At 35.9% G+C, this 15,745-nt stretch overlaps 1 protein-coding gene, 1 long non-coding RNA gene and 1 pseudogene across 2 annotated transcripts in view; 1 reads left to right on the top strand and 2 right to left on the bottom strand.

Moving 5' to 3' along the window:
• LOC106082090 (uncharacterized) overlaps positions 1–15,124 on the bottom strand; it is a 44,412-nt gene extending 29,288 nt beyond the window's left edge. The window contains exons 1-2 of the mRNA XM_013244416.2: positions 14,848–15,124; positions 14,524–14,756 (exon numbers count right to left, since the gene is read on the bottom strand). Of these exons, the coding sequence (XP_013099870.2) occupies positions 14,524–14,756; positions 14,848–15,045 (431 nt within the window). The 5' untranslated portion in view covers positions 15,046–15,124. The remainder of the gene's footprint in view (positions 1–14,523; positions 14,757–14,847) is intronic.
• LOC131996410 (rho GDP-dissociation inhibitor 1-like) lies at positions 4,123–4,793 on the bottom strand (annotated as a pseudogene).
• On the top strand, positions 10,726–11,932 carry LOC131995727 (uncharacterized). Its single transcript, XR_009397581.1, has 2 exons — positions 10,726–11,359; positions 11,414–11,932. It is a non-coding gene; the product is annotated as an uncharacterized LOC131995727 (long non-coding RNA).
• Positions 15,125–15,745: the final 621 nt, after the last annotated feature.

Raw genomic sequence — 15,745 nt, 5'->3', positions numbered from 1 at the left:
GTACATCGGTTAAAATTTATACTTTGGAGCTAAATAAAAATCTGGACCTATTTTGATGAAATTTTGAACTCCTATTAGGTCGTCAAATATACAGATGTTGATAAAAAATTGTGCCAAAAGCCATAAAAGGCCCAATAGGATGAAATATATTTATGAGAGCTATATTTAAATCTGATCCGATTTTGATGAAATTATTCACACATATTAAAACGTCAAACGAAACACCTCATGCTATGCTTTGTAAAGATCCGACCAAAATTAGGGCTACTACAGCCTTAAAAGCTCTAATAGGATGAAAGATGTGTATGGGAGCTATAAGCAAATCTGATACGATTTTTATTAAATTTTGCAACATATTGGAACATGAATCAAAACACCAAAATTTTATAAAAATCCAACCAAAATTTAATCGAATGAAAGATAAATATGAGAGCTATATGTAAATCTGATCTTATTTTGATAAAATTTTGCACACATATTAAGACACTAAATAAAAACATGATGCTAAATTTTGTAAATATCGGATAACAATTGTGGCTTCTATAACATTAAAAGTCCAAATCGGATGAAAGATATATGGGAGCTATATGTAAATCTGATCTGATTATGATAAAATTTTGTACACATATTGGAATATCAAATCAAACACTTCATGCTAGATTTTGTAAAGATCGAACCAAAATTGTGGCTAATACAGCCTTTAAAGCTGCAGCCCGCCCTTTAATTGGGCTTTTCTCCCAGCTCCGTGAATGAACATTTTTTATGCGATTGGTATATTTGGGTTACCGAGCTACTACATTAGAAGTGAATGTGTAGCACAGTACGAAAAATTGTTTCAATAGAGAAATAAATTCTATTGTTTGTAAAGAAGTCGGCTTTGCCGTTTGAACTACTAAATATATAATTATTTGCTCTTCTGCAGTTTAATGCTGTGCTAAAGTAAAACCCACATTTGTTGTTGTTGCAGCAGTCTGTTGTATTCACAATTTCGTTTACTGGTTCTGTTGAATATCCAGGTCCAGGAACTCTGCGACTAAAATGGAGTGTGTCTAGAGGGAATGGATCTGGCTGGGCAGTTAAACAGATGACACGTGTCATATGGTCCCTGGTCACAATCGGGACACACATTCATCACGTTGGCATCAATCCTTGCTATGTAGGAGTTGATACGGCTACTTCTCTGGTTTGCCGGGGGAGGTCAATTTCTTCAGGTGCAACCGGTGGCCGTCTTTCCAAGGACAACATTCACCTTGCGTCCACCATATTTGCCACCGTGTCCGCATGAATGTCGCCCAAACTCGCTTGATGCCTCTTGTAGCGCTTAATCTCATTTTGATTTTTTCTATTATTGAAGTCAATCGATACCGTTTAGAAACATAAATGTGCTATCAATTATGGCTCTTTTAGATGGCACATCATGGTCGTACTCATCGTGTGTACGTGTTGATTACAGCCTTTGCCACAAACGGTATATAGATTTTTTTCTTTTCTTTGATTTAATTTAATCCCACTATCCGTAACCTGTGGACGCGCCCGGTAGCTCTCAGCTGAGCTTCTCGTAATGGCGATTAACGCCACACAAATTTGAGCTGAGAGTTCCAACCTGTATGGTCATAGTCATCTCCAGATACTTGTCCTTTAATTTTAGTTGAATAGAGTCCCGGTCGGCCAATATGGCCCAACTAATAATATAAAATTATTACTCCACTGTCAAAGAACTTTCATTTGGGTTATAATTGTCCCGATCGTCATGTTCTGTTAATGGGCTGGACATGAGCCAGGCGCTAGGATTCTAATATTAATATCAGATTCGTGCTCTACTATCATATATCTTTCATTTACGTCCAGTCACCAGATTCTGTTCCAAATTTATATACCAGATTCGTAGTCTACTCCCAAAGACCTATAATTTGAAGCCTATTTTGTAACGTTGTATACATACATGCCGGTTTCCGGGTTGGGGAAGTTCCGAATACACCATGGAACGAATACTTTTTGCTTGGTACCTATATAATTTAACAATTATGTGTTTTTGAGTTACCATAACTGGCCATACAAAATTTCGCTAAAATCGGAGCACAAATCTCCGAGATTGGGCGTTATAAAAAAAAAATAATAAAATAAGGGGGATATTCCAGCCCCCCTTCGTATATCAAAAACGAAGTGCCCTATTTTCACCAGGGGCTGGGACTATCATATGTGAAAATTTCATGAAAATCGGCTCTGTCGTTTTTGAGTCTATACGGAACAGAGAAACATATAAACAAATAAGGGCCTGGTGCCCTTTGCTGCCCCTTTTTGACATGGTTAAAATAATTCGTATACATAATTCGTACTCAAAACCCTTTTATTAGAATCCCACATTGTTCCGTTTAGCCTACATGTTCCTTTGGGGCATAAATTTAGACGTGTGTACTCTCAAATACCTTTCGTTTGCGTCCCACATTATCCCGTTCAGTGCACATGTCCATTTGGGGCATAATTTTTGGGTGAGGCGACCCGCCTGGGAATGGACCCAAATTTTTATATAAGTTTCGTGTTCTATTTTCAAGTACCTTTTGATTGAATCCCATATTGTCCCGATCACTTACTATGTCAGTTAGGGGATATTTTTGAGGGTGGGTTGGCCCCTCTAGGACTTCATCCCAAATTTTTATATAAGTTTCGTACTCTACTTCCATTTAGCTTTCATTTGATACACATATTGCCCCACTTTGCCAAACATGTAATTTTTGGGGGTGAGTGGGTTCCCTGACATTTGGGGCCAAATTTTTATATCAAATTCAAATTATATCAAATTGGTCCGATTTGGACCAAATTTGGCACGAACGTTAAGTGGTCTAACAAGTACAACTCATTGTTCAATTTTGTAGAATAAAATATTGGTCTTTTTGGTAGCAATATCAAATAAAGACCGATCTGAAGCATATACGACACGGATGTCGAAAAGCCTAACAGAAGTCACAGCGTTAAATTTCAGCGCATTCGGATGATAAACGCGTCTTTTATGGAGCCAAGACATTAAATCGAGAGATCGGTCTATATGGCAGCTATATCCAAATCTGAACCGATCTGGTCCAAATTGAAAAGGGATGTCGAAGGGCTTAACACAACTCACGGTCCCAAATTTGCGTCTTTTATGGGCCCAAGACTTTAAATCGAGAGATCGATATATATGGCAGCTATACACAAATCTGGACCGATCTGGGCCAAATTGTTGACAGATGTCGAGGGGCCTAACATAACGCACTGTCCCAAATTTCGGCGAAATCGGACAATAAATGCGCCTTTTAAAGGTCCAAAACCTTAAATCAAGAGATCCGTCTATATGGCAGCCATATCCAAATGTTGGCAAAATCGGACAATAAATGCGCCTTTTATGGGTCGTAGACTTTAAATCGAGCTATGGGTCTATATGGCAGCTATATTGAAATCCGGACCGATCGGAGCCAAATTGAGAAAGGATACTGAAGGGCCCAACACAACTCACTTTCTCAAATTTCAGCAAAATCGGATAATAAATGTGGTTTTTATGGGCCTAAGACCTTAAATCGGCGGATCGGTCTATATGGGGGCTATATCAAAACATAGTTCGAATATAGCCTATCTTTGAACTTAGTCTGCCTATGGACAAAAAAAGAATCTGTGCAAAGTTTTAGCTCAATATCTCTATTTTTAAAGAATATAGCGTTATTTCAACAGACAGACGAACTGACACGGCAAGATCGTCTTAGATTTTTACGACGATCAAGAATATATATACTTTATAGGGTCGGAAATGGATATTTCGATGTGTTGCAAACGGAATGACAAAATGAGTATACTCCATCCTTCGGTGGTGGGTATAACAAAGCGCAATAATTTCATTTTTATATAATAGACAAAGATATAACGTAGAAGAAGATATAACATGTTGGGCTAGACCATATTCACACAGGTGTCTATCATCATCTGCCGCAACAAGGACAACCTCCCACTAAGATTCATCCTCTCCAATGATAACGTGAATATTAAACTTCCATGTGTGTTTGATGATCTTATGTGATGTTACATATGTTAATGTGACTCTTAAACTTGTGTTCAATTATATAATTTGTGGTAACTTCAAAAAATTGCCCAAAATGTTTTGTGCGTGAGATTTTTTATTGAATCACCCTATTTGTAAGTTTTTTCTAATTTTATTTTAAACTAAAGCTCATAGAGTCGTGAAAAAGTCATCCTCCTGTAAAAAAAACGTAGTTGTCCTGCCTTAGCAAAAATGGTTTGGCTGCTAAATTTTTTTCAATTTTCAAATGTCCACTCCCATTTGAGATGATTGTGTTTGTCCTCATTGATGAAGAGGGAAGAAACGGAGTATGTACCATGTGCCATCCTCGTTAAGTGTGGTATAACATTGCATTTTCTTTTTGTGAGGATACGAACCAACCATGTGTGGTTCGTATCCAACAGGGACACCTAAACGATACGTCTTTTGCACGATTTCTATTTGGACAATGAAATCAATGCGTATATTGTACTGCACACCCTTTTCGATAACAAAAACTTTTTTCTTAAGATGGTTTTCTTCGGATAAGTCTAATTTCATGTCAGGCCGTTCTTCAGATACCAGAGGTAATTTGTTTACTACGACTGCGTCCATCATTAGGGACCACAATATTTTTTTCCGCTAGAACCTCTCCCAATAGTTGTTCCTTGTAACGCCTAAGATTTTCGCCTTCCTGATCGGCAACTATAATGTAATAAAATGCAATACAAAATGTAAACAAAAACTTAAATGTCAAAATACCATTTAAGATCAAACATCAAGGTAGTTTTATACAAGATAGAGAAACAGGTTGATTTATTGGTGGTAAAAGCAACATTTGAAACAATGTAAATTCGTATTTGTATTTAGCACGCTCACTGAGGATAAATTATTTATTTAAGCTTTATGTTTGATAATAATTGCTATCAGGCGTCATGTATTCGAGATATGACATGTTAAATTTAGCATATTAAAATTTTCTACACAACGTACGATACATATGAAGGCTAAAACTAACTTTTAATGCAGATGTGGGTTGACCCCAGGAATACGAATCTGAAATCCGTTTTTGGGTCAAACGCCCGTGGACCCCCATAGACGCCAAAAACCCCTCACGTTGGGAAATGCTGTAACCTAGACAAAATGAATATGAAACGAAAGGTATTAACGAGTACTTTACAAATATGAAAAAAACTGTCTAACAATTGGACTCGGGAAGGAACTATAGGGCCTTGATAATTTTGGACCCCCTAAACTAGTCAATAGGGGTATCAAATTAATGTGATTGACGGGTAAATAACTAATGTGGTAAGTTAATTGCAAATGAAAATCAAACAAGTTTTATTCATTTGTTTATATTATCTGACAAAATGGAAGAGTTTAATGTAAAAAACTTCACCTTCGACGTGACATGACTATGTTAACTTCCGAAATTATGGCTAGTACTTTATTCGCTTCTCGCGATACTTTTTTCTTACTTTTTTTTAGATAATAGATTTTAAAGCAAGAAAACTTGCTGATTTTATTCTGTAGGACATTCCCTCATAACTAATGGTAAAATTTTAATAAAATTGTTATTCTATCATTGTAATTTTCGTAATATTAAAAAAGTAATCGTGAAAAAAAGAGTTTTCAACTGTGAAAAACGAACATAGTACCAGATATTAGATAATAAATATTAGAGCAAAAAACGTGCTGATTTCTTTCAGTACAATCAAGACATATTTATTTACAGGTAGTGGCAGTTGCCCAAATTCAAATGCAAAACTGCGTTTGTATTAAATTCCGGTTGTTATTGGGAGTTTTTGCCAGCACTTTTCCTCAACATCTGGCAATTTCTTATTGAAATTATAAAGTCTTGCATTTAAATTTAATAAAATTGCTTCACCAAGTAATTTTTGACCACAATATATATGCTGAATATAACAAAAATGCAGTTCACAATGAAAACTCACTTTAATCGTAGTGTAAACGGGTTTTGGGGATATTCCCAAATCAATTAGAGTTGGGCTGAAGAGTAAACGTGATTTCAAAATTTAAGCACCCTTTATATAGGCCCATGCTCCGATAACCGCAATCGAAGAATTTGGCGAATTCAGCTTTATTTACGTTCTGACAATCGAAAATCGCAAAAAATTTGCTGTTTGAAATGGATCAGACTTGCCTCTGCGAATTGATAATAAATGCACTGACTTTATTATAATTTGGAAATGTTTTTTAAAATTGTTATATATAATACATTGCTGCATATGTAATCATATCTTAGTAATTCATTTTTTAAAGCACTTAAGTATTAAGTAATTAAAGCACTTAAGTATTGTTTACACTTAGAGCAAATCTAGATTTACGACGAGCTTTCGAAAAAATCGTGTTTTGCGACGAGGTTTCCCATACATTTTGAGTGTGAGCAAATCTACTTATGTGAGGGGATTTGCAGCAAATCTCCTTCCATATTCAAATGCAACACTGCGTTTGCATTAAATACCGGCTATTATTCGTAGTAGATTTGGGCTCTAGTGGAATAGTTTTAAACCATATATCCACTACAGCCCAAATCTTCTTGATTTGAGATTGTCTCCAAAACCCGTTTCCACTACGATTTATGTGGTTTTTATTAGTCAACAGTGATGTTTTTTTACACCGTTTTTGTTGTGTTCAGCATTTTTATTGTGTTCAACAAGTATATTGTGGTTTGCAATTAAATGTGTGAAACAATTTTATTAAATTTAACCACAAAATTTTATAATATCAATAAGAAATTGTCGATGTAGTCAAAAAGTGCTGGCCAAAACTACCAATAATAACCGGTATTCAATGCAAACGCAGTGTTGCATTTGAATTTGGAAGGAGATTTTCTGCAAATCCCCTCACATAAGTAGTTTTGCTCACACTCAAAATGTATGAGAATCCTCGTCGCAAAACATGAGTTTTGCGAAATCTCGTCGCAAATATAGATTTGCTCTAAGTGGAAACAAGGCTTTAATTAATAATTAAATCAATATATTTTGTATGATAGCAGCTGATTTAAAGTGCGATATTCTCCATCCTATCCTAGTCACCATTGCGAAATAATTACAGGTGATTTCACTTGTACAACAACCACAAGTCATACGGTGCAATCCGCTCTCTCGTCATCTAGATGACGTTGTTCTCATAAATGACATTGTTCTCATTGTACAATTAAAGCCCCGTTTACATTGGCTACTAAATCCGGATTTAAGGCTCTCGTCAGCTGTTTTTATAAAGGGAAAACAGGTGAACGAGCCATTAAATCCGGATTTAGCGGCCAATGTAAACGTGCTTTAAGAAGGTAGCGTCACGAGCCTAACAACAACGAAATCAAAGATACAACCCTGTGGGGTTGGGGGTAGAATTTCCAACTCTTCTGTCAAATTTCTAGATTTGTGCTTACTAACGTATAAATTAAAACAATAAAAATATCGAAAAATAAGCAAATTGTTGAAAAAACTTTAAACTCCTAACGAAGCATTTGACATACGATTGTTTTTGGGTACAACCAAGACATATTCATTTACAAGTAGTGGCAGTTGCCCAACAACAAAATATTAGTTGTATTCGTTTACCCAACAATTTGTACAAATTTGCACAAATTTTTACTAGAAATCGTTCGCGTACTTTATTTGCCAGCAGAAAAGAACGGGAGAGTGCGTGAGAGCAAACACAAATTTGAGAGTTTGTTAAATGAGAGCTTCCAAGTTTCTGCTAGGGGTTTTTTTCCAGCAGCAATTTGCAGCATCGAACAGATGCTTTTTGAAATCTAGCTGTTTTATTCACCTAATTGGCAAAAGTAGAATTGAGGCTGTTCTTACTCTCCTTCAAATTTTTATTGGAAAGTAAACAAACGCAAGTATTGAGTACACTATCTGTCAAATTCAGTGATTAGTGCAATTCTGATTTTAAGTATCTTAAGTTGCCATCACACTATATGTTTTTGTCTTACGACATGTCAAATTTTGCCTTTGTTAAAGTTGTCACATAGTGTGATACGAATGAAACTAACACATGAAAATCACTTTTCAAAATAGCTTTGTTATTTTTTTTCGATTAGAGCGGCCCTCTATTCCTTCTGACAAATACATAAAGAAATCAGTTGTTTTTGTTGTTAGTCGAATGAAATCAACTCTAAATTAAAATACACAGCTTTCGCACAACTGAAACAATTTGTAGCCGTAAAAAAATCAACTTTTACTAACATTTTTAGATTATGTCATACAAAAATAACATGCTAGTGTGATAGCAAAAATGAAGAATCCTATGTAATTAAACAAATTTTGACACACATAACGAAGTACCAATGATACATAAAAAATGACATGTCATAAGACTTGCCCATATAGTCTGATCGAGTCTTTACTAGTTCGCGCCCAGGATTCACTAATAGAAGGTTAGGTCACTTTCGAAATCATAACCTGTATAGGCCCCATGAATATCATTAAGGTTGTCATATGTGCCGAATAAAAATGACACAAATAGGGGAAAATCTAAACAAAGAATGAATGTACAAAGAGAAAAAAGTTGTCAACCTTAATGACAAGTATTGTCAAAAATTCAAAAAATTGTATGTCGGCTGATTGCTTGGCCTAACCTTATTCAGTGAATCCTGGTTCGCGCCATACATCTTTGTGTTTGTATGCTAGGTTCTTAACTATTGAGGCCACCGTAGCTCAGAGGTTAGCATGTCCGCCTTTGATGCTGAACGCCTGGTTCAAATCCCGGCGAGAACATTTTTTAGCGGTGGTTATCCCCTCTTAATGCTGGCAACATTTGTGAGGTACTTTGCCATGTAAAACTTCTCCTCAAAAGAGGTGTCGCACTGCCGCACGCCGTTCGGGAATAAACTTGAATCGGACTGCACTCATTGATATGTGAGAAGTTTGCCCCTGTTCCTTAATGGAATATTCATGGGCAAATTTGCATTTGCAGGTTCTTAACTATAATACACACACACAACCAAAACTCGTTGACAGATAGTGTACTCAACGAGAAAAAATTGTACTCAGCTGTTTGCGGTACACTACCTGTTAGTTATGCATGGGTACAACTCTGAGATTGCAATATTTCTTCTGCTGGGCTAATCTCACCAGCCCGTTTATACTACGAGTAAAGAGATTTACATTTGTCAACAGCGATGTTTTTGAAAGCATTTTTATGGTGATCAGAATTTTTATTGTGTTTAACAAATATATTGTGGTCTGCAATTAAATGTGTGAAACAATATTATTAAATTTAACTCCAAATTTTATAAATTCAATAAGAAATTGTCAGATGTTGACAAAAAGTGCAGGCCAAAACTACCTATAATAACTGGTATTCAATACAAGCGCAGTGTTGCATTTGAATTTGGAAGGAGATTTGCTGCAAATCCCCTCACATAAGTAGTGCTCACACTCAAAATCTATGGGAAACCTCATTGCAAAACACGAGATTTGCGAAAGCTCGTCGCAAATCTAGATTTTATCTAAGTGGAAACAAGGCTTAAACAAGACGTTACGTGTAGCCTGAATCAAATAGTAGAAACGGTGAATAAACGTAGATGTACCGTGTAAACTTATCATTGTTCGATATAGAATGACATGTTGGGCTTTGTCAAAACATCCATTTCCAGGTAGTGGCAGTTGGCCAACAACAAAATACCGAGTACAATATCAAAATAAGTGACAGAGTATGATTTTGATCAAAGACAATTCGGGAAAAGATGCTCCCACAATACGACTAATCAATGAAATCCTTATTGCCAACAGTGGTGAGTTTGTCTGGCGTGTTATAAAAACTGCTCGCAAATTAATGCTCATATTCACAAAACTTAAAGTGGCGTTAATGTCTTGTTTAAAGCCCCAACTAGACGAGCCGACAAGTCTTGTCTTATGTACGTCAAATACGAATAGAGCGCGCTCTAATTGCCATGTATTCTGAAATGTATTGTACTTTTTTATAGACATGTCTCAACATGAATGTTCGAGGCAATAAAAGCTCGATTTAATCGAAAAAGTTGCATATATATTCCAAAATCCATTTGTCATATTATATTTCATCATTCATATAAAAAAATCATTGACCTACCTAATTTCTTATGGTTGTTATCCTTCAAGCATGGTAATTTGTATATATTTTTTTGTGTAATACGGCTGGGGAGCCAATTTTGTAACTTCTAAGCGAAATTTTTTTTTAATATTGTAGTTTTTTTTAGGAATATTTGAATAATTTCCCTTAATATGTACATACATATATAGATTTTATATGCTTATACATTTTTTTATTGTATAATTATAATTATGAAATAACTTTGCTCAGGAATCCTACTTTGTAATACAGATATTTGGCCGTAAGGCTTTTGTATTATACTGAAATAAATAAATAAAAAAATAAAAATAAAAAAATGTTTCTTACTTATCGCACGATGTGTACAACTTTCAGAGTAGCAATTTTTGAAATTACATATGACTTGTCGGCTCGTCTAATGGGGGCTTAAGTCTTATTTATGTCTTGTTTACACTTAGAGCAAATCTAGATTTGCGACGAGCTTTCGCAAAACTCGTGTTTTGCGACGAGGTTTCCCATACATTTTGAGTGTGAGCAAATCTACTTAGTTGAGGTGTTTTGCAGCAAACTTCCTTCGAAATTGAAATGCAACACTGCGTTTGTATTGAATACCGGTTATTATTGGTAGTTTTGGCCAGCACTTTTTGCCAACATCTGACAATTTCTTATTGAATTTATAAAATTTGGTGTTAAATTTAATAAAATCGTTTCATATATTAAATTGCAGACCACAATATATGTGTTAAACACAATAAAAATTCTGATCAGCATAAAAATGCTTTCAAAAACAACCCTGTTGACAAAAGCAAATCTCTTTAATCGTAGTGTAAACGGGTTTGGGAGATTATCTTAAATCAAGTAGATTTGGGTGTTAGTGTAAACATGGTTTAAAGTAGGGTTATTTGACGGACTTCCTTTATGGAACTGTCAAATAAACCTACTATAAAACTGATTTAAGTTTTGTGAATGCGGGTGTTAAACCCCATTTACATTGGCCACTAAATCCGGATTTAATGGCTCGATCACCTGTTTTCCCTTTATAAAATCAGCTGATGAAAGCCTTAAATCCGGATTTAGTGGCCAATGTAAACGGAGTTTAATGCCCATATTCACAAAACTTAGAACAGCTTTATAGTAGGGTTATTTGACAGTTCTTAAAGGAAATCTGTCAAATAAGCCTACTTTAACGCTACTTCAAGTTTTGTGAATACGGGTGTAAGTGTGCACACAGTGGTAATATACTATGACACCGATGACCCTTTAGGGTTACCAACGGTAACGCTGATCCTGTTATAAGAAAACTATACTAAACTCCTTATTTCCTTACAGTAGTATTTTATCGTCGACCTACCGATCGTTTCGACCTTCTAAAATGTTACATGCGACTCCAAATGCCTCGGATTAACCAAGTTTATTGACGGCAGTAAATGTGTTCACACATGACGTCCTCGCTTGAGCACTACACAACTTTATGCATTCTGTGATCGTCCGGATCTCTCTCTGCAGGACCGTATTATGGTCAGGGATTCGGAAACAGATGTCAGTTCCTGGGTCCGTGTAGCATGTACTTCCAGATGGCGATACCAAAGCTTCGTCAATCCAAGACTGTGCCAGTGGCAGCTGTGCTTCGCAATGGTCATCAAGTGTCATCTCAGTTATTCCATCCAGTTTTCCTACCGTCGACTCGCTAATACGCAAAGGTATGAACTTCTCGTACCCTCTATTACCCTCATTCCTTTATCGTCTTAAGCATCAGGGAGTCGGTGGCTGTCTCACACATAATCTGTATGTCGATGGATCGGATATGTAAAATCAAAATCTTACTCTCTAAATACCTCTCATGTAATACCTATATTGCCCTAATCGATAAAAAGGTTTTTTGGGGGTATTTTTGTGGTAGGGGTGATCCCCCTAATGCTAGGGGACAAAGTTGGGTATCAGAATTGTACTTTACTTTGAACAACCTTTCATATAATACTCATATTGGTCTAATCAAAAAATGTATTTTGGGGGTGGGGTGACCCCCTGATATTAGGGGCAAAAGTTATGCATCAAATTCTTACTCCTCTTTAACACACCTTTTATTCGATACCCATATTGTCCAATCGATAAAAAAACATTTTGGGGGAGTAGTTTTGGGGGTGGGGTAACCCCCCTGAAGCTAGGGGTCAAAGTTGTGTATCTAATCGCCATGAAATGTCGTATGTTTTGCACTTTGTTTTTATAGACATGTGTCTACATGTATGTTCGATGAAATAAAAGCTCGATTTAATCGAAAAAGTTGGATATTTTTTCCAAAATCCATTTGTCATATTAAATTTTTCTTACGTATCACACGATGTGTACATCTTTCAAAACAGCAATTTAAATTACATATGACATGTCGGCTCGTCTAATGGGAGCTTAATCGTTAAAAATGTTTTTTGGTAGGTAGTTTTGAGGGTGGGGTGACCCCCTGAGGCTAGGGGCCAAAGTTGTGTTCAAAAATCTTAATCTACTTTTACACACCTTTCATTCGATACCCATGTTGCCCTAATTATTAAAAATTAGTTTGGGAAAAAATATCGCCATTTTCATGTATAGACACGAAAGTCGTCAGCATTGATATTGACAGCTGTTCGCTGGTGCGGAATACTACCACTGAGCTACCATCCTATTACACATTTTGATGACGAAGTAAAGTCTTGTTTACACTTGGAGCAAATCTAGATTTGCGACGAGGTTTCCCATACATTTTCAGTGTGAGCAAATCTACTTATTGATTTTGTTCCAAGTGTAAACAACACTTGAAGGCATGCAGTCAACAGCACAACTCGAAGCCGCAAGTTGAGTGGTTAGTGAACGGCGTTAATTTTCAACTGTTTTTTAAGACAGGTGGCAACATAGAGTTCTCATATGAAACATTAAAAAAAATAAATTAAATAGAAAATGAGCTTATAACGAACTAATAATGGCAAAAATTAGTTTGAAAAGAAAAGAGGTTTCATGAAAAATTAAAAGGTCGAAAAAAAATTTTTGTGTCCCCAAACAGGGAATGTCCCCAAACAATGCGCTAGAACCACAAAAGAAGTGAGGACAGTCCCCAAACAATGGAAATGTCCCCAAAGAATGCGGGAGACTGAAAAAATGTCCTTGAACAATGCGCTGGGCATATATATATATATATATATATATATATATATATATATATATATATATATATATATATATACTTGTTCGTCTCGGCATTCTGAGTCGATCTAGCCATGTCCGTCCGACTGTCGAAATCATGATAGCGGTCAAACGCGAAAAGCTAGCCGCTTGAAATTTTGCACAGATACTTATTATTCATGTAGGTCGTTGGGGATTGCAAATGGGCCATATTGGTTCAGATTTGGATATAGCTCCCATATATAAATCGATCTCCCGATTTGACTTCTTGCGACCCTAGAAGCCGCAATTTTTGTCCGATTTGGCTAAAATTTTGCAGATGGTGTTCCGTTATGATTTCCAACAACTGTAGTAAGTAAAGTCCGAATCGGTTTATGACCTAATATAGCTCCCATATAAACCGATCTGCCGATTTGACTTCTCGAGTCCTTACAAGCCACAATTTTTGCCAGATTTCGCTGAAATTTTGCATACGGTGTTCTGTAACGACTTTCAACCACTGTGGCAAGTGCGATTCAAATAAGTCTATAACTTGATATAGCTCCTGTATAAACGGGTCTCTCCAATATCCTTGTGCGAAAGTTTGTGCAGAAATTTGCTATGTATTGGGTTGCCCAAAAAGTAATTGCGGATTTTTCATATAGTCGGCGTTGACAAATTTTTTCACAGCTTGTGACTCTGTAATTGCATTCTTTCTTCTGTCAGTTATCAGCTGTTACTTTTAGCTTGCTTTAGAAAAAAAGTGTAAAAAAAGTATATTTGATTAAAGTTCATATTAAGTTTTATTAAAAATGCATTTACTTTCTTTTAAAAAAACCGCAATTACTTTTTGGGCAACCCAATAGAATTAAATTATGCACTTCAACTAAATTTATTTTGTAAAATTTTTTAACCAGAATCCATGGTGGTAGGTTCCCAAGATTCGGCCCGGCCGAACTTAGCACACTTTTACTTGTTATTATTTTCTTGGTACTCATTCAACATTCCGCAAGTAAAACACTCGAACGAATGGCATTTAAAAGTTTTGCGTGAGTGTAAATGTTCACTTGTCGCATAGAATTTTTAGAAGGAAGCACTAAAAGACTTTTAAAAATGTTTGAATTTATGAAAAAACAAAAGAAGAGAAAACTTGTTTGAATACCACACACAACCCTTACGCATTCACTTTCTGTGTTTCCGTTCTTAACAACAATTTCCTCATATGTTAGATTAGATTTCCGTTGGCAACAAAACTCTCTTGACATATGGGCATAGTGTAAACAAAAATCGAGAATAGCGTGTTGTCTTACTCTGTGTCAAACTTTAAGGCCTCCTCTCTTGTGATGTGATGCCAACAGGTGCCGGTAGGCATAATTTGATCCTTGGTTAGACCCGAGTCAAGGAAATGCTGTTCCACTGCAGGCATTAAATGTTCCGGCGTGCCTCCGACCATGTGTGAATTATCGAAGCAGTTCAAGGCGGTCAATAAAATGTTGTAGTCATCTTTCAAGGTATTGCAGAATATCTGTTTTATCATAGGGGCCTATTTCGCGGAAGGGGGGAGGGAAATGACAACACACGCTGCTTTAGTTTTGAATGCTGCTCTGCATTGATGTGCTTCCGCTGATACTCACCGCGGCCACATATGTACCGTCGACTTCCCATTCTCTGCTTGGGGTGTAGATTTTTAACGGCAAATTCGGATCTTTTTTAGCCCAATCGATAAATGTCTGTATTGTGTTGTAGGAGATGGCACGATTTTTATTATGTTGATATAAATTACGTAACTGGGACCACTTTTCGAATGGTATCTCAATTAACTTGGTTTGCATTGTCTTCCGATTGGCGACCGAAGTGCGCGCACTGTTCCTCACTCGTCTAAGTTTAGCAAAGAACTAAACTGAAAAATCCCAGGAAACAAAGAAAACGGCCTAAAACCAACTGGCAAATTGAATTTTATTTTTCGTCTATTGCACAGTGGTCAAAAATGACCAACAATCAGGACAAAATTAATTTGTATGCCCTTTGTGGCAGAAGAGCTTCTAAGGCTTCCAAACTGAATGCAACTGATAATGCTGGTTGCAAAGGATAATTTCCTTAATAATTTTTGAGGTGCTTAAGGTTTTTTCTTTAGACTTTCAGTTACACTAAGAAATTTTATGCACATTAAAGAATAAAGGAAAAAGAATAATCGATGCCGCTATGGACAAACAACCAATTTCGTTTAAGGATATAATAAGGATAAGGATATTTAAGGATATATTAAAAATAAAAGAACATTTCTGTAAAGACAAATTTCGAAAATATTTTCTCTTAGGCAAAATTTTAAGACATTATCTCTGAAGATAAAATTTCAATATATGAAATTTTTCCATGAAATTTTTGTCAAAAGAAAACCCTTCATAAGTTTTTCTCTGATAATAATATATTAACTGTTAAAACGCACTATAAAAAAAGGTGACGAAGAAAAAAACCAACAAAATATCACATTTTCATACCCACCACCATAGGATAGGGGGTGTATTCATTTAG

The sequence above is a fragment of the Stomoxys calcitrans genome, chromosome 3 (genome assembly GCF_963082655.1).
Source record: "Stomoxys calcitrans chromosome 3, idStoCalc2.1, whole genome shotgun sequence".
Classification (NCBI taxonomy): Eukaryota; Metazoa; Arthropoda; class Insecta; order Diptera; family Muscidae; genus Stomoxys; species Stomoxys calcitrans.
Note: the sequence above shows the minus strand (reverse complement) of the source record. Positions and strands in the feature narration are given on the sequence as shown.